Source organism: Pituophis catenifer, unplaced genomic scaffold (genome assembly GCF_029215685.1).
Source record: "Pituophis catenifer annectens isolate HBS135680 unplaced genomic scaffold, rPitCat1.0.hap2 SCAF_1, whole genome shotgun sequence".
NCBI classification, from domain to species: domain Eukaryota; kingdom Metazoa; phylum Chordata; class Lepidosauria; order Squamata; family Colubridae; genus Pituophis; species Pituophis catenifer.
Genome location: NW_027256881.1, coordinates 339,020,200 through 339,044,536, shown reverse-complemented (window position 1 = coordinate 339,044,536; position 24,337 = coordinate 339,020,200). Strand labels below are relative to the sequence as shown.

At 42.5% G+C, this 24,337-nt stretch overlaps 1 protein-coding gene across 1 annotated transcript in view; it reads left to right on the top strand.

Annotated features, from left to right (window-relative positions):
* TJP3 (tight junction protein 3) overlaps positions 1-24,337 on the top strand; it is a 73,003-nt gene that overhangs the window by 38,291 nt on the left and 10,375 nt on the right. The window contains exons 4-13 of the mRNA XM_070931847.1: positions 1,596-1,698; positions 4,156-4,651; positions 7,184-7,287; positions 7,661-7,823; positions 9,960-10,050; positions 12,272-12,339; positions 13,775-13,850; positions 14,723-14,879; positions 16,090-16,198; positions 18,096-18,315. Of these exons, the coding sequence (XP_070787948.1) occupies positions 1,596-1,698; positions 4,156-4,651; positions 7,184-7,287; positions 7,661-7,823; positions 9,960-10,050; positions 12,272-12,339; positions 13,775-13,850; positions 14,723-14,879; positions 16,090-16,198; positions 18,096-18,315 (1,587 nt within the window). The remainder of the gene's footprint in view (positions 1-1,595; positions 1,699-4,155; positions 4,652-7,183; positions 7,288-7,660; positions 7,824-9,959; positions 10,051-12,271; positions 12,340-13,774; positions 13,851-14,722; positions 14,880-16,089; positions 16,199-18,095; positions 18,316-24,337) is intronic.

Here is a 24,337-nt window from a genome sequence, read left to right as displayed (position 1 = left end):
GTGCTAAAGGTGGCGCACACAAACAAACACACACATACAAACACACACACAATGCACACAGAACAGACACGTGACTGCATTTTGGTCACATGGCAACTGGTTCATCTTTATTACCGGTTGAAGCATTTTGCAGTCACATGATGCAATTTCTGATTTTGGGGGCTGGAAAACCTACCCTTTGGGTCAGTTTCCACCCATAGGAATGAATAATTTGCTTAACGACTGCAGTGTTCACCCTGCAAAAAAAAAGGTCACAAAACTGGGTTTGTCATGTGAGTGCCTCAGCATTATTTTCAGCTGCTGCTGGTTCAGACTGGTTCAGGCGAACCGGTAGTTCTGACGATCAGCTGGCCCCGCCCATCTGGCCCCGCCCTATCCTGTGCTATATTTCCTTCTTTCTGGCTCAGCTGATTCACGCCGCACAGCTGATTTGCGCACCTCCGCCGTTCTACTTATCGGGGCTGCCTTAGAAGGTAAGCAGCTGACCTTCAAATTGCTATATTTCGAACGCTGCACGCAAGCGCGTTAGGCAAAGTGCACGCTCACCGAACCGGTTGTTAAGCCGGTTGCAGCCCACCACTGATTATTGCCATATTTTCCTTTATGATGGAAATTCCAGGCTCCATTGTGGTTGCAAATTGAGGACTATATGTAAACGTTAAATGGTCAAATGGTCAAACTCTCTGCTTCGGGTGGGTGATCTTGGCATCCTCTTCTTGGCACTTTACTTCCATTGTGCCACATTATGCCACGACATTTCTTTGCTATCTCAAACAACTGTATTTGTGTGCATGCTACTCAGAGGTGGGTTTCAGCAGGTTCTGACCAGTTCTGGAGAACCGGTAGCGGAAATTCTGAGTAGTTCGGAGAACCGGTAAATACCACCTCTGACTGGCCCCGCCCTCATCTATTCTCTGCCTCCCGAGTCCCAGCTGATTGGGAGGAAATGGGGATTTTAAAGGATCCTTCCCCTGGAGTGGGGTGGGAATGGAGATTTTGCAGTATCCTTCCCCTGCCATGCCCACCACGCCCACCAAGCCATGCCACACCCACCAAGCCACACCCACCAAGCCACGCCCACAGAACCAGTAGTAAAAAAATTTGAAACCCACCACTGATGCTGCTTTAAAAAATATTTTTATTGGTTTTTTACATGGAGAAGGTCTCAAGATGGGAAATAGGCTGTGTCCTTGGCTTATATGCCATAGATAGATCCAATTCTGACATCTCTAAATACGGGTGCATTAAACCCCATTTGTGATTTCTGAAGAAGCCAGGAACAGGAATGATCGTAAAAAATATAGGTTAAAAAGTAAGCTGTGTAAGCCAGCTTCCTATGTTACTATTATATTCTAGTCTGTTCATTTGGAACAATGAGGACTAGAACCTTATGGTTTCCTAAAGGAGCACAGTAAAAGTACTTCCATTTGCAGACCACGGCAGGGTGGGTGAAATGTCCCATGTGGTAAAAGCAGGTTGAAGAGATTTTTAATACTCTTTTAAATGTTTTGAGAAAAGAAAGAGGAGAGGGGAAACGTCGTGGCTTCTTTCTCACTTGTTAGGCCTTGACTTAACTCCCTGTTTACATTTGGCAGGACCCGGGACAAGATTGCCATGGTCAACGGCCTCTCCATGGAGAACGTGTCTTCGTCTTTCGCCATCTCCACTTTGAAAACCTGTGGCAAGGTGGCTAATATTGTGAGTGCAGCTGAAGCAGCTCGGTTGGAGAAGGGGCAGGACTTCCAAATCTTTTTGTCCTTTTCTTTCTTTCTTTCTTTTTTTGCAAGATTAGCTAAGGTCAGGGGTGGGATTCAAAAACGTTAGCAACTGGTTCTCTGCCCATTTGATGGGTGAGTGTGGCCTACTCGGCCTCCTGCACCACAGCGGCGGGGGGGACATTTTCACCCTCCCCAGGCTCTGGAGGCTTTCCTCAAGCCTCTGGGAGGGCGAAAATGGCCTCCAGAAGCCTTCCGGAGGCCGGAAATGGGCCTGTTTCCGGAACTTCCGAAAGGCCCGTTTTTCGCCCTCCCAGAGCCTCCGTGCGGGCCCTGCACTTACCTGGCATCCCAAAACGGGCCACGTGGAGACTCCTGGGAGGAGAGGGGCAGGCTGGGCGGGGCCAGCCAATCCTTGCAACTACCAGTTCGGCAAACCAGATGTAAAATTAGCATCCGGTTTGCCGGTCCGAACCGGCTGAATCCCATCCCTGGCTAAGGTTAACCTATACTCAGAATGAGCCAAGAAGCTGAAGTCAAGTTTGATAATGGTTGAGTATCCTGACTTGTTCAGATAATGATAGCTTTTCAGTTCAGAAAAATGAAAGCTGAGGTTACGTAAAGATGTCCTGGTTTCTGCGCCTGAAGGTAGAACAAAAAATAATGGGTGGAAACTAATCAAGGAGAGAACCAACCTAGAATTAAGGAGAAATTTTGTGGCAGTTAAAACGATTAACCAGGGGAAGAGATGGAACAACCATTTGTGTGGAATAGTATAGGTAGGAGTTCCTGCTTGAGCTGGATTAGAAGACCTTCAAGATCCCTTCCAACTTCGTTATTCTGTTATTCTGGTTTCCTTGCTCGTCCTATAAAAATAGGAGTGACAGATCTACGTGCGCTCCCACAGAGAGGGCCTCCTCGGGGTGCCATCAGCCAAACAATGTAGGCTGGTGACCCCCAGGGGGAGGGCCTTCTCTGTGGGGGCACCTACCCTCTGGAACCAGCTGCCCCCAGAGATAAGGAGAATCCAAGACCTCGGTGCCTTCCGCCCTGCCCTTAAAACCTTCTTTTTCCAGGAAGCTGGGCTGTCTTAACATATTTTTTAACATATTTTTAATTTTTAATTGGTTTGTTATCTTAAACTGGGGCCAAATTAATATATATCCTTTTAATTGTTTTTTAATGTTTGTATTGTATGTTTTTATCTGGCTGTACACCGCTCTGAGTCTTTCGAGAGAAGGTGCGGTATATAAATTTGAAATAAAATAAAAAATAAAATAAATGTATCATACTCAGTGGTGGGTTCCACTTACCTTCACTAGCGGTTCGGAACTGGGAGCGTGCACGCAGCACTTCTGCCCATGCGCAGAACCTTCTGCGTATGCGCAGAGTGTCCGTGATGACGTCTGGGCGGGTGGGTGGAGTCTTCCGCCGCCGCCACTACCGATTCGCCCAATCTGGGGCAAACCGGTAGAAACCCACCGCCGATCATACTGTATATTTATATTTATTTATTGGTATCCCACCTTTATTACCTTTACAAATAACTCAAGGCAGTGAACCAGGGGTGGGTTCTACTTACTTTTACTACCAGTTTGCAACGGGGCTGCACACGCGCGCTTGCTTTGCTCGCCCGCGTGCTTTTCTGCGCATGCGCAGAAGCATTTTGATGATGTCAGGGTCAGTGGGCGGAGCCTCCCGTCGGTTTTACTACTGGTTCTATAGAACCAGTGAGAACTGGGGGCAACCCAACACTGCAGTGAACATACCTAATACTCCTTTCCCCTCCTATTTTCCTCAGAACAACAACCCTGTGAGGTGGGTTGGACTGAGAGAGAATGACTGGCTCAAAGTCACCCAGACAGCTATGGTGCCGAAGGCAGGATTTGAACTCACGGTCTCCCAATTTCTAGCCTGGTGTCTTAGCCATTCGATTAAACTGGCTCTGTTATTAAAGTTGACTATGGTTTGACTGCTAGGAAACGGCATCAAAATCCAGTTTCAGTTATTTTGTAGCCCTCGTTATTTTTTAATGTTGAGGCAAAATCTCTGTCAAGCTTGAAAAAAAAAATGGTTGAGGAAAACCATTATGCCAAAGTTTTTGCTGAGTGGGAGTTGAATATTCTCCTCCCCATGACAGGAAAAGTGAACAAGTTGCCTAAAAAAATTACAACTTTTCATACTTCCGTTTTAATTCACCTGATGGTTTGAATCTTTTGTTGCACAGATTTTGGGGTGGGGTTTTTTTATTTATTTATTTAATAAAGCGGACAGCCCCGAGCTGTGTTTGTCAACCTTAGTAAGTTCTAACATGTTTGGACTTCAATTCCCAGAATTCCCCTGGCTTGGGAATTCTGGGAATTGAAGTCCACATATCTTTAAGTTACCAAGATTGAGAAACATTAGCCCAGATGCAAATTCTCTTTTTTTCTTATTGCAGACGGTAAAAAGACCCAGAAAAATCCACCTGCCAGTTGCCAAATCCAGCCAGCCGAGAAGCCAGCCTTCCTTGACTCCTACTAAACATGTAACGGATGGGAGAAACGATGACTCGGATGAGGATTATGGGTACCAAGGTGGTGAGTCAGCCCCCTCGGGCAGACATCCCGGGCAGAGCCGGCAGCGGACAGAAGCAGAACATAACCGCGGTTACGATGGGGACTCGTCCAGCGAGAGAAGTTCGGGACATTATCGTGAGGATGACAATGACAGCACCCGCAGGCATCCCCTCAGGAGCCGGAGGCGGAGCCAAGAGGGGGGCTACCAGAGGCGGAGCCAAGACAGCGGGTCTGATAGGCCCCCTCTGGCCAATGGGCACCATCACAAAGGAAGCACCAGTGGGCTTGTCCTGATGTCTGGCTTTAAGAGACTGCCAAGGCAGGACGTGCCAATGAAACCCGTCCGCTCGGTTTTGGTGAAACGGAAGGAGAGTGAAGGTGAACAATTAACTTTCTTTTTTTCACCCATTCATCCTGTTCTGCTGTGCCAAATTAAGGTACAGGTAGTCCTCCACTAACAACAATTCGTTTAATGACCGTTTGAAGTCGCAACGGCACTGAAAAAAGTGACTGATGACTGCTTTTCACCCTTACGACTGTGGCAGCATCCCCGTAGTCACGTGATAAAAAGTCAAATGCTTGGCAACTGGCATGTACTTATGACTGTTGCAGGGTCATGTGATCAATTTTTGTGACCTTCTGACAAGCAGTTGGTGGGGAAACCAATTAACAGCCATGTTACTAACTTACAACTGCAGTGATTCACTTTACAACTGTGCCAGGAAAGGTCATAATATGGGGCAAAACTCACGTAACGATTGTGTTGCTTAGCTATGGAAACGTTGGTTATAAGTGGAGGATCAGCTGTACACTTCTCTATTTTTCTCTCTGCTACTTTCTCTGACTAATGCAGTTCATCTATCTCAGTGTTTTTCAAATTAAGCAAGTTTAACATGGGAGGACTTCAATTCCCAGAATCCTCCAGTCAACATAGCGGAATTCTGGGAGCTGAAGTCCACCCATCCCCATTCCCCACCATCCAGTCAAAGCTGAAGAAGCTTCTTGGATGAGAAGCAAAACGTCTTCAAAGAAAAAACGGAAAGTCCAGTTGCCTCTTGAAAAAGCACCTTTGGGACAACCATGACCTGGATGACTGAGACTCTCCGTAGACACCCATTTTAAATTTGCCTCGTTTTTAAAAACACCAATCTGTCTGATCTGCCAAAATTCTAATTTTTCATCTGAATGTGACAGACTTGTGCATTCAGTGGAACCCTTTGTACAGTAAAAGTCAAATGATCAAGATAAAGGCCAAAAGTGAGTGTTTAAAAAATAAATAATTCTAAGGGGAAACTGTCTGAAATGAAAGGCTTGTCCCTTGTACATGCAGTCCTCGAATTACAACCATTCATTTAACAACCATTCAAAGTCACAACCAGGGGTGAAATCCAGCAGGTTCTAACAGGTTCTGGAGAACCGGTAGCAGAAATTTTGAGTAGTTCGGAGAACCGGCAAACACCACCTCTGGCTGGTCCCAGAGTGGGGAGGGAATGGAGAATTTGCAGTATCCTTCCCCCAGGAGTGGGGTGGGAATGGAGATTTTGCAGTATCCTTCCCCCAGGAGTGGGGTGGGAATGGAGATTTTGCAGTATCCTTCCCCTGGAGTGGGGTGGGAATGGAGATTTTGCAGTATCCTTCCCCTGGAATGGGGTGGGAATGGAGATTTTATAATATCCTTCCCCTGGAGTGGGGTGGGAATGGAGATTTTACAATATCCTTCCCCCAGGAGTGGGGTGGGAATGGAGATTTTGCAATATCCTTCCCCCAGGAGAGGGGAGGGAATGGAGATTTTGTAATATCCTACCCCCAGGAGTGAGGTGGGAATGGAGATTTTGCAATATCCTTCCCCCAGGAGTGGGGTGGGAATGGAGATTTTACAATATCCTTCCCCCAGGAGTGGGGTGGGAATGGAGATTTTGCAGTATCCTTCCCCCAGGAGTGGGGTGGGAATGGAGATTTTGCAGTATCCTTCCCCTGGAGTGGGGTGGGAATGGAGATTTTGCAGTATCCTTCCCCTGGAGTGGGGTGGGAATGGAGATTTTGCAGTATCCTTCCCCTGGAGTGGGGTGGGAATGGAGATTTTATAATATCCTTCCCCTGGAGTGGGGTGGGAATGGAGATTTTACAATATCCTTCCCCCAGGAGTGGGGTGGGAATGGAGATTTTGCAATATCCTTCCCCCAGGAGAGGGGAGGGAATGGAGATTTTGTAATATCCTTCCCCTGGAGTGGGGTGGGAATGGAGATTTTGCAATATCCTTCCCCCAGGAGTCGGGAGGGAATGGAGATTTTGTAATATCCTACCCCCAGGAGTGAGGTGGGAATGGAGATTTTGCAATATCCTTCCCCCAGGAGTGGGGTGGGAATGGGGATTTTGCAGAATCCTTCCCCTGCCACACCCACCAAGCCACACCATGCCCACCAAGCCACGCCCACAGAACTAGTAGTAAAAAAAAATTGAATTTCACCACTGGTCACAACAGTGATTCATGACTGGTCCTCACACTTAACAACTGTTGCAGCATCCCCATAGTCACATGATCAAAATTTGGGTGCTTGGCAAGTGGCATCTATTTGCAATGGTTGCCGCATCCTGGGATCTTGTGAGTACCATTTGCAAACTTCCCGGCTGGCTTCCGACAAGAAAAATCAATGGAGGAAGTTGAATTCGCTGAACAGCTGCATGATTCATTTAACAGCCATGTCAAAAGAGGTCATAAAACTGGGCAAAACTTACTTAACAACCCTCTTGCTTAAGGACATAAATTCTGCTCCCAATTGTGGTCATAGGTCGAGGACAACCTGTAATAACCATACCCTCCCACTACTAGAAGAGGACTTTATGAATGAGGACAATGTTCATTTTGCTAACTGACCCTTCTAAAAAAATTTTCCTTCCTGAAAACTCAAGAATACGGACTGAAGCTGGGGAGCCAGATTTTCATCAAACACATCACTGAGACAGGATTGGCGGCCAAGGATAACTCCCTGCAGGAAGGGGACTTGATCCTCAAGGTGAGTTGGGAAAGGTGGCTATTATCACAATAGTTTGTGGGGTGCATATCCCTGTTTTTGAGGAACGATTCCCGTCATGTCACTGAAAAAGCAAATATGTTCCTTAGACATTATATGCAGTGGTGGGATTCAACCGGTTCGCACCAATCTGGGTTCTCGCGTTACTGACCTCGGAAGGAGGGAAGGCTGAGTCAACTTTGAGCCGGTCAGGATCGAACTGCTGGCAATGGGCAGAGCAATAGCCTGCAATACTGCATTCTAACCACTGTGCCACTATGGCTCATCCGCATTTTGCTCCTAACATAAGGTGGGGGATAAGCTTTTGAGTAAAGAAAACATTACTTGACCTGACTCCTTTCTTCATCTCTTCTAGATCAACGGCGTTGTCAGCGAGAACATGTCCTTGGAAGAGACGCGGCAGCTGATCGAACAGTCCGAGGGAAAACTTACCTTACTTGTTTTGCGTGATAACAGCCAGTTCTTGGTCAACATCCCTCAAGTGAGAGACAGCGATACGGAGAGTTCCCACCTGGATGGTGAGGGGGGACTCTGGAGAAAAAACTGGGGCGGGAAAGAGGATGTGGGGAAAATGGAAGTGGATTCCTGAGGTTGCCGAGATAGCAATAGCATTAGCACTTAGACTTATATACCGCTCCATAGTGCTTTACAGCCCTCTCTAAGCGGTTTACAAAGTCAATATCAGCGTTCTGAGTAACGCATCTGCCAAAAGCAGAACTCCGAGGCAAGTAGATTCCTCAAAGAACATCTTTATTGGATACATCAGATTGGCACAGCTAGTGAAAACCAACTCCCCAGATGTCACCAGTCACATTGTCCAATGAAAAGTAGCTGGCAGGCTGCTTGGTCACTCCTCTCCTCCTTCCACTGCCACCTATTGGGACGACCTTGGTTCCCACAAGAAAACTTTTTTGTTTTGACTATTAGCCAGCCTATCTATTTCCCACTCTCAGGGTTCGTGGCAACTAAGCAGCACAAAATGGCTTCAGCCAGGTTCACTTCAGAGTTGACAGTCAGCATATTGCCCGTGACAATCTGGGACCTTATTTTACTGACCTCAGAAGGATGGAAGGCTGACTCAACCTGAAGCCAATTGGGATTGACCTGCTGGCAGTCGGCAGAATGACTCTGCAATACTGCATTCTAACCACTGTGCCACCACGGCTCAGATGCTTCCACACTACAATTGTGGGTATACCACACTTGTGGGTATATTTGTGGAACTGAATGTCTGAATTCATTTAAACCAGTGACTAAATTAATTCACTTTTCTGAGTTGGTGTCTTACATCAACTCATCAACTTCCCAAATGACCTATTTTGGAGGTGCCCTTAAACTCTCCACAACTTCACTGAGATTGAAAAGATGGAAGGCTCAGTCAACCTTGAGCTGGTCAGAATCGAACTGCTGGCAGTTGGCAGAATTAGCCTGCAATACTGCATGGTGCAGTGGTTAGAATGTAGTATTGCAGGCTAATTCTGCTGACTGCCACGAGTTCGATTCTCACTGGCTCCATCCATCCAAGGTTGGTAAAATGAGGACCCAGATTTTGGGGGGCAATATACTGACCCTGTAAACTGCTTAGAGAGGGCCATAAAGCACTATGAAGCAGTATATAAGTCTAAGGGCTATTGCTAAGTGAAGCTGCAATAGTACTTAATGTTTTTAACAATTGCTTCACTTAGCATCAGAAATTTTGGGCTCGGTTGTGGTCATAAATCAAGGACCATCTGTACACAGAGCCCCCCAAAGAAACTAAAAATAAACCAGAAGTCTTGAAGATATGATGTGTCTCATTTGACACACACTTCAGGCCAAAGTGGCAATTAGTAAGCCATCCAGCAGTCCTCAGAATTCATTGGCAAAGTTCACACAACACACTGAGCCGAAATGTGGTTTGTTGGTGATATAACCTACTGTATTCTGAACTGAGCTAATGTAATCTTTAAACCAAGCTTTATTTAAACATATTAAGCGAACCTTCTAATTATGATTTATTCTGCAATAATTAATAGTTAAGCAAAACAGTTAGTTGCAAACACAGTATTTCCAAACAGCAGGCAAAATTTTTATTAAGATAATTTTTTTTCCCAATTTTTTTTGGACTCTTGCTATGTGAGTGGAATATTTTCTCTAAGATGCTGATTATCTTTATTAAGAGACAACTTTTAATTGCCTTGAGTTTTTATGCTCTATTTTTATTGTCTGTTTTCCTTAATTGTGGCATTCTGTGCATTTTAAACCTCCCTCTCTCTCTCTCTCTCCCTCCCTCCTCTCCCTCCCTCTCTCTCTCTCTTTCTCTCTCTCTCTCTCTTTCCCTCCCTCCCTCCCTCCCTCCTTCCTTGTCTTGACCTGGACTTTTTGAAAGGGGGCTTTCCCACACTTTGCAGTTTAATTCAGAAATGAAACCAAACAGATTTTTGCTAAATTCAAATGTCAGACTAGCGGCCAATTCAAAACATAGCTTGTAGTGGCCATTGTGGAATGGCCATGGTGGTTTACAAACAATATTAAGTATAAATCATTGTTTGTAAAAACAACCAAGTTTATAAAAAACAATTTTACAAATTTATCATTTGCTTCTAAGCAGAGGAATATTACTCGGAACAAAGAGTCTGCCTTGTATAATTCTAGTTACTTTTCTGTTTTTTTAGATATATCTGATCTTGGTTCAGACATCTCGCCTCCCCCTCCTGTGGGAAGCCCACCACATTCTCCTCAGTCTCCAACAAGGGATTCCCTCCGGTAAGAATATCTCTATAAACCTTAGTTGGTTGCTGTTCTCATTATAGATGCTATAGTCCGGTTGCAAAAATAATCTAGATAATCCAGGTTAAATGGTAACAGATTTAGAGATTTCAGGGTCTCTTTGTTTCCATCTAGTGGCCAACTGAATTCTAACAGCCCAGGTAAGGGCATTTTTCCATTGTCCAATTTTAAAACTAGCATTTCCAACTAGGTGGCAGTAACCTGGTTGATCTAAAAATAGCTAACCTGGATTGGGTTTTGTTGGATGAAGTCTACTAGAAAATTCCATGGCTGGGATGTTGAAAAATCATGCTTTTTTCCAAAAAATTTCATGACAGTGATATCAGTAAGAGCTTTAAACTTGACGGAAGCATTGCTTAATTATAGATTACCATAAAATCATAACACTGGAAAGGGTCATTTTGCTTCTCAAATGGAGTCCTTTGTAGTAAAAAGTTGATTAGAGCCATCTTCAGGTTGGGTTAGGGTTAGAGTTAGTCTCCCACCACAGTTATGACCCCGTAATCCCTTAATTTGGGGTAGAATTGGGGCAGCTGGATGGATCTGAGTATTTACTAGCCGGATGCCCTTCCGGACGCCACACTGAGTTCACAGCAGATATTTTTTCTTTGCGCCCTGACAGAGAAACATCTGCCGCTACCTATGATTGAACTCTCAACCTTCCGAGTGGGAGGCAAGAATCTTCACCACTAGGCCAGCACGTTGCTCGCGTTCTCCCACCACAGAATTAGAAGCAAATTGATAACCAGGGTGACAGAAAAGTGAAGGGCAAAACCTAGGCATGTTTTACAGATAATCCTCAATATATTACTGATCACTTAATGAATGTTTGAAGTTATAATGGACCACCCAACAGCTACTTTCAGCCCAATTTAAAAGTTATGATCACCACAGAGAGAAAGAGAGGGGGGGGAAGAGAGAGAAAGAGAGAGGGGGGGAGAGAGAGAGAGAGAGAGAAAGAAAGAAAGAGAGAGAGCACACACACACACACAAAACACATACGTACATACACGCAGACACTACAGTGAAGTAACATATTTTGGGTGCTAGGCAACCAGCTCACCATTACGGCTGTTTGCAAAATCACAGTTTATGATGTTTTTTGCCCATTTTCAGCATTTACTTCCTGTTTCCAGTTTTCCAAAAAGCACCCGCTGGGCAAAATATATTTGTTTAATGACTGTGGCACTTTCTTAATGACAGCCATAAAAAATATTGACAAATTGGATCCAGTCACACGATGCTTTGAGTTACAACTGCAATGAGTTACCACTGTAATTCCAGGCTCAATTACGGTTGTAAATTGAGGAATACCTCTAGAACCGTTAAATCCATTATATTTTGGACAAGCCTTATGTACAAGAAGAATAATATGTTTGAGTTACCACAAATCAGGAAATTTAATGGCTCAGTTTAAAAGGGGGGAAATAGTGCCCTTGTTTCTGCTGAGATAACTTCCTGAATGTATTCGTTCGTTCATTCATTCATTCATTCATTCATTCATTCATTCATTCATTCATTCAATTTATATAGCTCTGATTGGACATGCAGCATGCTATATTTTGTAAAATAATTTATTGTGTGAACAGTTCTTTTAAACTATCTGTATGGCTTTTTCACCCAGTAAGTAAGATATAGTAAGATCACTGCTTAATTATCATAATTGGATACTACTTAACTTTTTTTTCCTTTTTTTGCTTGTTGCTCTTTTCAAGTTTCTGGCTCTCATTGTGAATGACCCTAGATTTGTCAAATGTATTCTTTTATTTGTTCCCCTCTTATGTAGTGATTTTGCTGTCCTAGATTGTTTGGGCCGATTTTGGATTTAATTTTATCGATTTGATTTTGGATTTAATTCTGCTCTAATTCTAACACTCTTTGTGTTAATACATAATGCTGAGGCTGAAAAACAGGAAACAAATAAGCCGGTCATAATTGCTCTTATAAATCAGGGGTCTCCAACCTTGACAACTTTAAGATTTGTAGGTTTCAAATTCCCAGAATTGCCTAGCCAGCATGGGTGCCTGGGGAATTCTGGGATTTGAAGTCCACAAGTCTTAAAAGTTGCCATGTTTGGAGACCTCCGATTTAAATAATAGTTGCAAAAGATACCCTGGAGACCTTTGAGATATTGTTGTTTCCCTCAAATTTTCATTATGAGTTTTGTCTTCTTCTCTCATCCCACCCACTTGGCCAGATCAAACAGGGATTACAGCAGACAAGAAACAACAGCAATGGAAGAGTTGACTCCATCACCAGTTCTTAGTAAGTGCCTTGAATTTAGCATCTCTTGTAAGGTCAATGATAATGAGCAATGTCTCTTGAAGGAGAAAAATTGCTTCTGGGATCATTTGCAAACACAGACATCATCATCATCATCATCACTATTATTATTACTATTATGCACAGTCAGCCAGATGTTTAGATTAGATTTGGCTTTTTTGGCCACCCATCGAGTCCTTCCCAAGGACCTGAGATAGGCAGATGTAGAGGTTTGATGGCGTTGAAGATATCGCTTCAAGATGTAAGCTGTTCCAAGTCAAGCTGCCTTTTGCAATTGACCAATGGGGATTTGGTCAATGCCGATGGGGTTCAGGTGGTGCTCCGGATGTTTTGGGATTGCATTGCACCCAAGACCCCTGTTGCTATTCGTACTTATCTTTGCTTTCTTTTGCCACTGTTGTTCTACTTCTAATTGCAGGTCTTTGTATCTTGTGATTTTTCTCCCGTTCTTTCTCTTCTATTCTGCTGTCTTATGCTGCTGTCTTATGCAAGCAGTCCTTGATTTACAACAGTTCGTTTAGTGACTGTTCAGTGGGCACTGAAAAAAAGGAGCTTTGCCCCATTTTACGACCTCTCTTGTCACAGTTATTAAGTGACTCACCGCAGTCGTTAACTTAGTAACACGGTTGTTACGTGAATCCGGCTTCCCCATTCGCTTGTCAGAAGGTCGTAAAAGGGGATCATATGACCCCGGGACACTGCAGCCGTCATAAATATGAGTCAGTTGCAAACTGTCTGAATTTCATGTGACCGTGGGGATGCTGCAACGGTCGTAAGTGTGAAAAATGGTCATATGTCACTTTTTTCAGTGCCATGGTGATTTCGAAGGGGGACTAAATGAACTGTTGTAAGTGGAGGACTACCTGTATTTTATTTTTTTGAAAAAAAAAATATTTTTAAACATAAAAACACCATCATTCAATACAATCACAGAAAGTGTGTCGATTGGTTAAGATTTTTTTATGCATAATCCCACATCCAAAATTACAAAATAATTTAATTTCTCTTATTTGACAACTTTATATATCCCTTTATATTATTATTCTCATTTAACAATTATTTAACAAAGGCTTAACTCCCATAAAAAAACATTTCATATATTTTATCATTACCTATATTTCATATTTCATACTTCATCTCCATGTTTATTATCTAGCCATTGGTAAAACAAATCCCATATCAAATAGTAGTGTTTGTCTTCCTGTTCTCTAATTTCAAATGTCAATTTACTCATTTCAGCACATTCCATAATTTTCTTAATAACTTCATCATCACTAGGTATCTTCTCTCCTTTGGACTACCTGTATTTTAGATTTCATGCTGCATATTTTTATCTCTTGTGTTTTTATCGAAATGTAAGGTGAATGCGCCATATGATAAATAAATAATTCAATGGGTTCTTTCTACCTCCTCCTAGATCCCAAGGAATCCCCCATCAATGAATACAGTTTCCGAAGGAGTAATTCCATTACGCAAAATGATGGGCTTTCAGGGTAAGCTCCAGACTGGCAGACTCTTCATTTAAGCATCATTAATATGGAATTTGATAAAGCGACAGCAGGATACGATGTAAAAAAGATGTGGAGACTCTAGAAAGAGTGCAGAGAAGAGCAACCAAGAGGATTAGGGGACTGGAGGTTAAAACATATGAAGAATGGTTGCAGGAACTGGGTATGTCTAGTCTAATGAAAAGAAGGACTAGGAGTGACATGATAGCAGTCTTCCAATATCTCAGGGATTGTTACTGCAAGTTCGAATCTCACCAGGCTCAAGGTTGACTCAGCCTTTCATCCTTTCGAGGTAGCTAAAATGAGGACCAGGATTGTGGGGGCAATAAACTGACTTTGTATAAAAAAGAACACCGCTTAGGGGGCCCCGAAAGCCCTACTAAGCAGGTATATACAAAAGTATGAAGGCTATTGCTTAACGCATTGTAAGCCGCCCTGAGTCTCTGGAGAAGGGCGGCATATAAATCAAACCAATAAAAAAATAATAAAATAAAATTGTCACAAAGAAAAGGGAGTCAAACTATTCTCCAAAGCACCTGAGGGCAGGACAAGAAGCAACAGGTGGAAATTAATCAAGGAGAGAAGCAACTTAGAACTAAGGAGAAATTTCCTGACAGTGAGAACAATTAATCAGTGGAACAACTTGCCTCCAGAAATTGTGAATGCTCCAACACTGGAAGTTTTTAAGAAGAGATTGGACAACCATTTGTCTGAAGTGGTGTAGGGTTTCCTGCCTAAGCAGGGGGTTGGACTAGAAGACCTCCAAGGTCCCTTCCAACTCTGTTATTCTATTCTCTTTTTGGCATGGCAGCATCCGAACGCAGAGTATGGATTTGAACCGCGTTCTGTTTTTACAGGTATAGCCCCGATTTGAAGGTGGTGCGTTTTGTCAAAGCCAAGAGCATTGGGCTCCGTCTTACCGGCGGGAATGACGTTGGGATATTTGTGTCTGGCGTGCAGGAGGGCAGCCCGGCTGAGATGCAAGGCATCCAAGAAGGCGACCAGATCCTTCAGGTATCTTATGGGTGGGGAATGACTAATGAACCATCTCTGATCTTGGTGGATCTGGAATCTTGCCTATGTGTAGGATGATTACTGGCTCCAAAGGAGAACATTAGAGGTAATGGGAGGAAAGGAGAAGACTAGAAGTAATGGGAGGATTGTATAGAGAGCCAGTTTGGTCTTATGGTTAACACACCAGGCTAGAAAGCGGGAGATTGTGAATTCTAGTCCCGCCTTAGCCATAAAAGCCAGCTGGGTGACTTTGGCCAATCACCAGGAGACTGAGAGTTCTAGTCCCGCCTTAGCCATAAAAGCCAGTTGGGTGACTTCGGGCCAATTACCAGGAGACTGAGAGTTCTAGTCCCGCCTTAGTCATAAAAGCCAGCTGGGTGACTTTGGGCCAATCACCAGGAGACTGAGAGTTCTAGTCCCGCCTTAGCCATAAAAGCCGGCTGGGTGACTTTGGCCAGTCACCAGGAGACTGAGAGTTCTAATCCCACTTTAGGCATGAAAGTCAGCTGGGTGACTTTGGGCTAGTCACTCCCTCTCAGCCCAAGCCACTTCATAGGGTTGTCGTTGTGGGGAAAATAGGAGGAGGAAGGTGTGTTGGATATGTTCGCCCACCTTGAGTTAGTTGTAAGAATAACAAAAGGTAAAGGACTCCCTGCACATTTTACTCCAATAGCGTTGCCAACTGTAGGGGACAGTGCTCATCCCGGTTGCAAGGCCATTGAGCCAGTGCTGTCCGAAGACATTTCCTCGGTCATGTGGCCAACGTGACATCACAGAGCGCTGTTACCTTCCCACCGAAGTGGTACCTATTTATCTACTCGCACTTGCATGCTTTCAAACTGCTAGGTTGGCAGGAGCTGAGACAAGGACGGGAGCTCACCCTGTCGTGTGGTGCTCGGGTCTCAAACCTGAGCTGCTGGCCTTTCCAGCTGACAAGCCCAGCCTCTTAACCGTTGAGCCACAACGTTGCCATAATAAAAGTGGGATACAAATCAATCGATCAATAAAATGTAGTTACAAAATAAACCGGTGTTTCTCAACCTTGGCTACCCCTTTAAGATTTGTGGACCTCAACTCTGGACGTCACGTTGAGTTCCTGAAGCAAGGCAACGTACCTCAAATAATAATAATTTTAAGAACAATAAAGATGGGCAAATGAGATGAGCAGTGCTGCTGGCCAAACCCTCCTTTTGGCCCTTTCTCTTGCCAGGTGAATGAGAAGCCCTTCCAGAACTCGACTCGTGAGGACGCTGTGCAGTACTTGATGGAGTTGCTCCCAGGGGAAGAAGTGACGTTCCACGTTCAGAACAAACAGGACAGTAAGTGATTTATTCCTCATTGGTAGATTTTATGTCCCTCCTTCCCCTCCTATCATATGTGTGTATATTTCCTACCAGAGAATGTGGTTATAGGCAAGTTAACACCCTCAAACTTTTGGAATATTGCATCCAGTTTTGGTCATCACGATGTAAAAAATATGTTGAGACTCTCTAGCAAGAGTGCAGAGAAGAGCAACAAAGATGATTAGGGGACTGGAGGCTAAAACATAAAGAAAGTTTGTAGGAACTGGGTATGTCTAGTTTAATGAAAAGAAGGACTAGGGGAGACATGATAGCAGTCTTCCCTTGGGGGGCACCCGGAGGCTGCAGTTGGTCCAGAATGCGGCCACGCAGGGGATTATGGGAGCGACGGGGCGCTCACATATAACACCTCTCCTACACGAGCTGCACTGGCTTTCTGCGGTCTTCCGGGTGCGCTTCAAGGTGTTGGTGACCACCTTTAAAGCACTCCATGGCTTAGGGCCGGGGTATTTGCGAGACCGCCTTCTGCCGCCAATAGCCTCCCACCGACTGGTTCGCTCGCACAGAGAGGGCCTCCTCAGGGTACCGTCAGCCAGACAGTGCCGGCTGGCGACCCCCAGGGGGAGAGCCTTCTCTATGGCAGCACCTGCCCTCTGGAATGACCTACCCCCTGAGATACGCACGATATCAGACCTCCGGACTTTTCGTCGGGCCCTGAAAACACACTTATTCCATCTAGCCAGGCTGGCTTGATCCCATCCTCTCAGTTTTTAATTGAATTTGGTTTTAATTGGGTTGTTTTAAACTGGGCCAAAATTATTTAATTGTTTTTAAATTGTGTTTTAAATTTTATATGCTATGTTTTATCTTGGCTGTACACCGCCCTGAGTCCCGCAGGAGAAGGGTGGTATAGAAATGAAATAAAATAAAATAAATAAATAAATAAATAAATATTACGGGCTGCCACAAAGAAGAGGGAGTCAAGCTATTCTCCAAAGCACCTGAGGGCAGGACAAGAAGCAATGAGTGGAAACTAATCAAGGAGAGAAGCAACCTAGAACTAAGGAGAAATTTCCTGACAGTTAGAACAATTAATCAGTGGAACAATTTGCCTCCAGAAGTTGTGAATGCTCCAACACTGGAAGTTTTTAAGAAGAGATTGAACAACCATTTGTTTGAAATGGTATAAGGGCCGTGATGGCAAACCTATGGCAGGCATGCCCGAGGTGGCACACAGAGCCATCTGTTCGGGCCTCCGGTGCGCATGCATGCAATTCAGGGGACCCAGCTGGTCTTCAGAGCTTGCAGTGTACTTGCGTGCAGCATGTGCATGCATAGATGGCATTTGTGCGCATGCATTGCGTGCGCAAAAACCCCACGCATGCAGATGCTGCAATTGCATTGCGCGGCACACGGGGTGAGCCGTGCGAAAGCTGCGCACATGTGCAGATGGTACAGTTGTGCATGCAGCACATGGGGGAGGGCCTGTTTGGCACTCGGTGAGTTCACCACCACTGGTATCGGGTTTCCTGCCTAAGCAGGGAGTTGGACTAGAAGACCTCTAAGGTCCCTTCCAACTCTGTATTCTGTTATTTCATTAAACGTTCTATCAAAAAGAAACAGCCCCACAAATTTTCCTCAGCCAGATAAGCCACCTAAGATTCCTGAAAAGCAGATGAATGGATAAAAACGGGGATGGATGGATGGAAAGATGGATATATGGATACATGCCTTTAAAAAAAATATTGCCCACCTGTGCTTTATTGGTATTCCAAAATTCCATCAACTTCAAACAGTCACGTGTGGAGAATTCTTCCCTTTTTTAAAAAAAAAAAAAATCTGTGTAACAATATCCCTGTAAGGTAGGCTGGGCTGAGGGGGAATGACAGCTTCCCATTTGGTCTCTTCTCCCTAGTTTACAAGAAGATGGTCAAATCCAACCTGGGAGATTCGTTCTACATCCGCACCCACTTTGATTTTGAGAAGGATACGCCTTCCGCCCTGAGCTTTACGCGGGGAGAAGTTTTCCATGTGGTGGACACGATGTATCGGGGCAAACTGGGAAGCTGGCTGGCTCTGCGGATGGGAAAGGAATTTCAAGAGCTGGACAAGGGCATTATCCCAAACCGGAGCAGGTAGAAGCGTATCTTTTTTGTGGGGGGAAGATTGTTGATTTTTAAAAGATTTTTTTAAAAAGAGACCGGACAGTCATTTGTCTGAAATGGCATAGGGTCTCCTGCTTGAGCAAGGGGGTCAGACTGGATGACCTCTGATGTCCCTTCCAACTCTGTTATTCTTTTATTAATATTTTAACCGTCCCTATTGGAGTATCGGCTCCATAATCAGTGCAAAAAATTAATTCCAAGCAGGGGTAACATAAGTAAAAATAAAAATGTCACTTTCATTATTACCGTGTTTTTCGGAATATAAGACACTCCGGACTCTAAGACGCACCTACCATTTTTGGGGGAGGAAAACAAGAAAAAAAATCTGCCTCTGCTTCTGCCTCCCAGCAATTTGCCTCCTTGCAGCAAACAGCCTGTTTCAGTTTCATTTTCAGCACATCCTGATTAGCACAAGAAAAAAAAATCTGCCTCTGCCTCCCAGCAATTTGCCTCCTTGCAGCAAACAGCCCTGTCAGATGTAAATGCCTTATTCTCTAATGTGTAAATAGTATATGAATGGGGTATCAGGGGTTAACTTATTCTTCACTTCTTAATGTATTCATAATTCACCACTCCCACTTATAGCTCCACCCATTGTATATATAAGGAGCCACCTACACCCTTTTCCTTGCTTCTATCTGTGAATATTCAGTGAATATAGAATGCCTATTGTAAATAAAAGGAAGTATATTTAAACCTTTAACTCTCACTAATTTTATTGAGTCTGATCCTGAAAATATTGCAACAAGCTGGTAGCAGAGGATGGTTAATTGACTCAATAAAAAACTTAAAAAATGTCTAAGAAAGATAGGCCCAACACCAGGGCCTACAGCAAAGAAATGGAAACAGAACAAGAAATAATCAACGAATCCACAAACGCAATTTCGAGAGAATCCGAAGAATACACCACTGAAGACGAAGAAATAATAGACGAAAATGATGACCAGGAGGAAATCGAAATAGAGAATAACGAACTCAGGTCAGAGATATTAAAACTATTAAAAAGCCAGAAGAATGATGAAAGCCTCATCGCGAACCTCCAAGAAATGCTGAAGAACAGCGGAGCAGCGAGAGAGAAAAACATCACTAATGAGAAGTCTAAAGACCCCAAAACAGTGAGTGATATGACTGCAGAGAAAGTCATTACGAAGAAGAAAAACAGTGATCCCGCGCGAAATTTTGAATGGCAGCCATCTTGGTTTCAACAGGCCTCCAAGGTGAGCGAAGCAGAGCCAATCAAAATGTTCAATTCAAAATTTCTGGCGCGAAAAACGTTATCAGACAACGAAAATGAAAAAGAAGATTCGAACTCCTCAGAAGAATCAGAATCAGAAAGTGAAGATGACTCAACAAAATCCCAAATAAAATCAGCAATGAAAACACTTTTTGCTGCATTTGGGCCAAAACTAAAAATTACCAAAGAGCCACCGAAGAAGCGAGCGAGCAAGCCGATACCTCAAGACCTGCCCGCTCCCATCCTGACTTCGAAAGCGACGACACCCGAACCCAGAGAGCCTTGTCGATTCCGCCCTACACCACAGACCGAAGCAAGTACCAACGCCCCCAAAAGAAAAAGAAGAGCAGCCGCCGTCGTCAGAACTCCCAAGGTCGAACCAGAGACCGACTCGTCTGAAGCAGAGCAGAGCGAGCGAGCCGCAATGGAGAGAACCTTCCACGACGACTCCAAAGAAGAAATGGACAACGCGCATGCGCGAAACTACGCAGACGGTCCGGGAAGACATGAACTGGCGAGAGAACCACGCAGACTCGTTGCGAGCATCCCCATGCCGTTTTGCAATTTTCTACACTTGCGAGACCACGGACTACCTCAGGTCGTAAGTAATGGACAAAATAATGTCGGAAATTTACCCAGTGACTTCCCAAAACTAAGGGTTGATGGCATTAATTTGCAAGAATGGTATCAACAGCTCCAGGTTGTCTTTATGAAGGAAAATTTACTATTTTTTATCACTAGTCCCCCAAAAAGACCTTGGACTTTAAAAATAGATTGTTTACACCATAGAGCATTTTTCTTAATAATATCTAGTGTGTCTCCTGCAATGTATCATAGCATCAAACCTAATCTGACTGTTTCAGAAATTATTCAATGCATGTTTAATTTGTTTCACAGCGATAGTGTGGCTACCACCACAAGAATGTCTAAGGATTTCTTTTCATCTAGAGTGAAACCAGGGGTTTCCATAAGTGAGCATTTAATATCTTTAAACAAAATAAGAGCTGAGCTGCATTTGAGGGGGGAGGTGATTTCAGACCAAACAATGAAAAGTGTTATTATCAACTCACTTGATTCATCATGGGACAGTTTTATGTCACATTTAGACACTATCAATCTAGGATATTTATCCATAGAAAGTCTATCCAATAAATTGATAGCAGAAGACAATTCAAGAAGAAATCGTTCTAGCAATCACACCACTAATAACAAAAATATATTGTCTTCATTTACAGAAGATAAATTTGTAATAAAGGTAGCTAACCAAGAAAAGGTTCAAGTATTAGGCAGAGGAAATGTAACCTTGCCTGGTCTAGGAAAAATAGAGGGGGTATTGTTAATACCTGAAATACCTCATAACATACTAAGTGCCATAAAACTAAGTAGAGATTCTGACATTAATATAGTTTTCTCAAAGGGAAAAGCGACTTTGGAGAAGAATAAAATAAATATAGGCACTGTGATGATTAAAGGAGGCCTACCTTATCTGATAACAAAGGAAAAATGGTTGCATAACATTGATTCAAATATGGAAGATTGTATTGAAGCAGATGATGAAAATATTAGCAACAGTGACAATGATGAATGTAAAATATCTCATGATCACGCAGATGCACACAATGAAAAAAAACCAAAAATAGGTAAACCAATTCATGATGAGTGTGCTCACATCTTACATAGGAAGTTAGGACATGCCAGTTTTCCTGTAGTACAAAAAATGACTGAACACGCAGAAGGTGTCAAAATAAAAAATTGTGAAAACTATTTGGAATGCTCAGTATGTAAATCTACAAAACTAAAAACTAGTCCCAGGCCAAGAAAATCTACTAGATCAACTAACAAAATTTTTGACTTAGTACACATGGACTTAGTTGGCCCATTAACTCCATCAATCACCTATAGAAAACGTTACTTCCTGACAATAGTAGACGATTATAGCCGTTATGGGTTTGTTTATACATTAAAACACAAAGATGAAACCTTTCAAAAATTTAAGGAATTTTACAAACGCATAGAAACACAACACAATATCAGAATAAAACAAATTATGACAGATAGGGGATGTGAATTCATGTCTAAAGAATTCTCCCAATGGTTAAAGGATAGAGGAATGCTACATTACACGTCTAGTCCATTTTCTGCGTTTCAGAACGGGATTGCAGAGAGAAAGAATTCCACATTACAAACCATGATTAGATGCACATTGGAGGATGCTGGCTTAAGCAAACAATTTTGGTCAGAAGCCTTACATTATTCAAATTACACACAAAATAGAACCTGGTCCAGTATTGTAAATAAGACACCATATGAAGTAATGTATAATAGGAAACCAAAATTAGCACACATGCACATATTTGGAGTCACTGCAGACGTACACATACCTAAGCAGTTGAGAAGAAAGGGAGAAAACGTATCCAGAAGACTCAGATTTATGGGATATGAAACTGGCACCAAAGGGTACAGATTCATTGATAATAATAACAAATTTATAGTTTCCAGAACAGCTGTGTTCCATGAACAGGCCAACTGGTCTAAATTACATCTTAATGAGATATTTCCAAATAAATGTAAAGATACAAAATCTCATGAGAAAGGGACCATAGAAAAACAGAATATCAACAAATATAAAAGCAAAACCAAAACTTGGACAAATAGCCAACACAAAATAAAGACAGACACACTAACAAAAAAAGAAGCAAGATATTTGCATGATAACAATAGCAAACCTGAAAGAGTCATTAGAAACAACAGAAATCAAATGCCAAATAAATACAGAGATTACATAATGCATATGGATGGTGAGCCAATAACACCTAATACTTATGAGGAAGTGTTAAAACTCCCTCGTGAAGAAAAAGAAAAATGGGAATTAGCTATGAAAAAAGAGATGGAAAGTTTACAAGGATTAAATGTATTTACACCTGCAATTGCACCTAAAGATAAAACAATTATTGGTACCAGGTGGATATATAAAATTAAGAACTTAGAAGGAGGCAATACTCTATATAAAGCTAGATTAGTTGCACAAGGTTATGCACAGAAATATCCGGAGGACTATACTGACACGTATTCCCCCACTGTAAGAACAGAGAGTGTCAAAACAGCTCTAGTGGTAGCTTCAGCACTCAATCTTGATGTATTTCAATATGACATACAGACTGCGTATCTACACGCAAAACTAGATAAGGAAATATACGTAAGAGCACCTCACAGTCAATACACCAACAAAAATGAAATTTGGCTGTTGAACAAGAGTTTATACGGATTAAAACAATCTGGTAAAAGATGGTATGATTGTTTAGTAAAAGTACTTAAGACCATGGATTTCAACGCTACCACTGCTGATAACTGTTTCTTTGTCAAAAAGGGTGATGATTACATTGAATTTGTGTTGATTTATGTAGATGACATTTTATATATAGGAAAACACAAAGAGAGAAGAGAAACTTTTGTAAATAAGTTAAATGAACATTTCTCGTTGAAATCTCTAGGTAAAGTGAACAAATATCTTGGTGTTCAAATTAATAAGACTAGAAGGGGATTCAAACTTACTCAGAGAGATAAGATTATAGAACTTTTAAATAAATGCAATTTAAACAATGCCAAACCCTGTGATACTCCTATGCAAACTGATTTTCTTAGAAATACTGATGAATCTTCCCCTGAATTCAAGGATAACACGTTTTATAGATCAATCATAGGTTCACTTCTTTATATATCTAATTGGACTAGACCAGATATCGCCTTACCACTCAATTTATTATCCAGACACGTCAGCAAACCAACAATGTATCACTGGGAAGCTGTTAAAAGAATTTTAAGATATCTGAAAAGTACACTAGATTTTTGCTTAGTATTAGAACCTAGTGATAATAAAGAACCAAAGCTTGCATGTTATGCAGATGCGGACTGGGCTGGAGACACATCATGCAGAAAAAGTACATCTGGTTATATTTTTCTCTTAAATGACTGTCCAGTTTACTGGTATACTGGTAAACAAGAACTAGTAGCCACTTCAACGACAGAAGCGGAATATGTTTGTTTATCCAAAGCTGCAAATAACCTTGTATGGTTTAATGATTTAATTTCAGATGTTTGGAAAAAACCTGCTTTGCCTTTTGTTATGCATGAAGACAATAAAGCAGCCATTGAAATATCTAGATCTGATGCCATTGGACAAAGGTCCAGGCATATAGATATAAAATTTAAACATGTGAGGCAATTATCTCAGGATGGATTTATTAAAGCAGTGCATTGTGATACTTCAGAACAATTAGCTGACATATTGACAAAGCCTTTACCTTCTAAGCAACACAAATATTTAACATCTAAATTGTATGTCTTGTATTGTCCTGAATCTGAATGTAATTGGTGTTGTATAACGAATCGGCATTTAGAGGGGGATTTGTCAGATGTAAATGCCTTATTCTCTAATGTGTAAATAGTATATGAATGGGGTATCAGGGGTTAACTTATTCTTCACTTCTTAATGTATTCATAATTCACCACTCCCACTTATAGCTCCACCCATTGTATATATAAGGAGCCACCTACACCCTTTTCCTTGCTTCTATCTGTGAATATTCAGTGAATATAGAATGCCTATTGTAAATAAAAGGAAGTATATTTAAACCTTTAACTCTCACTAATTTTATTGAGTCTGATCCTGAAAATATTGCAACAAGCCCGTTTGAGCTTCAGCACACCCTGATTAGCACAAGCAGCTGATTGGATCGGCCTCCCTGACCATCAGCTGTT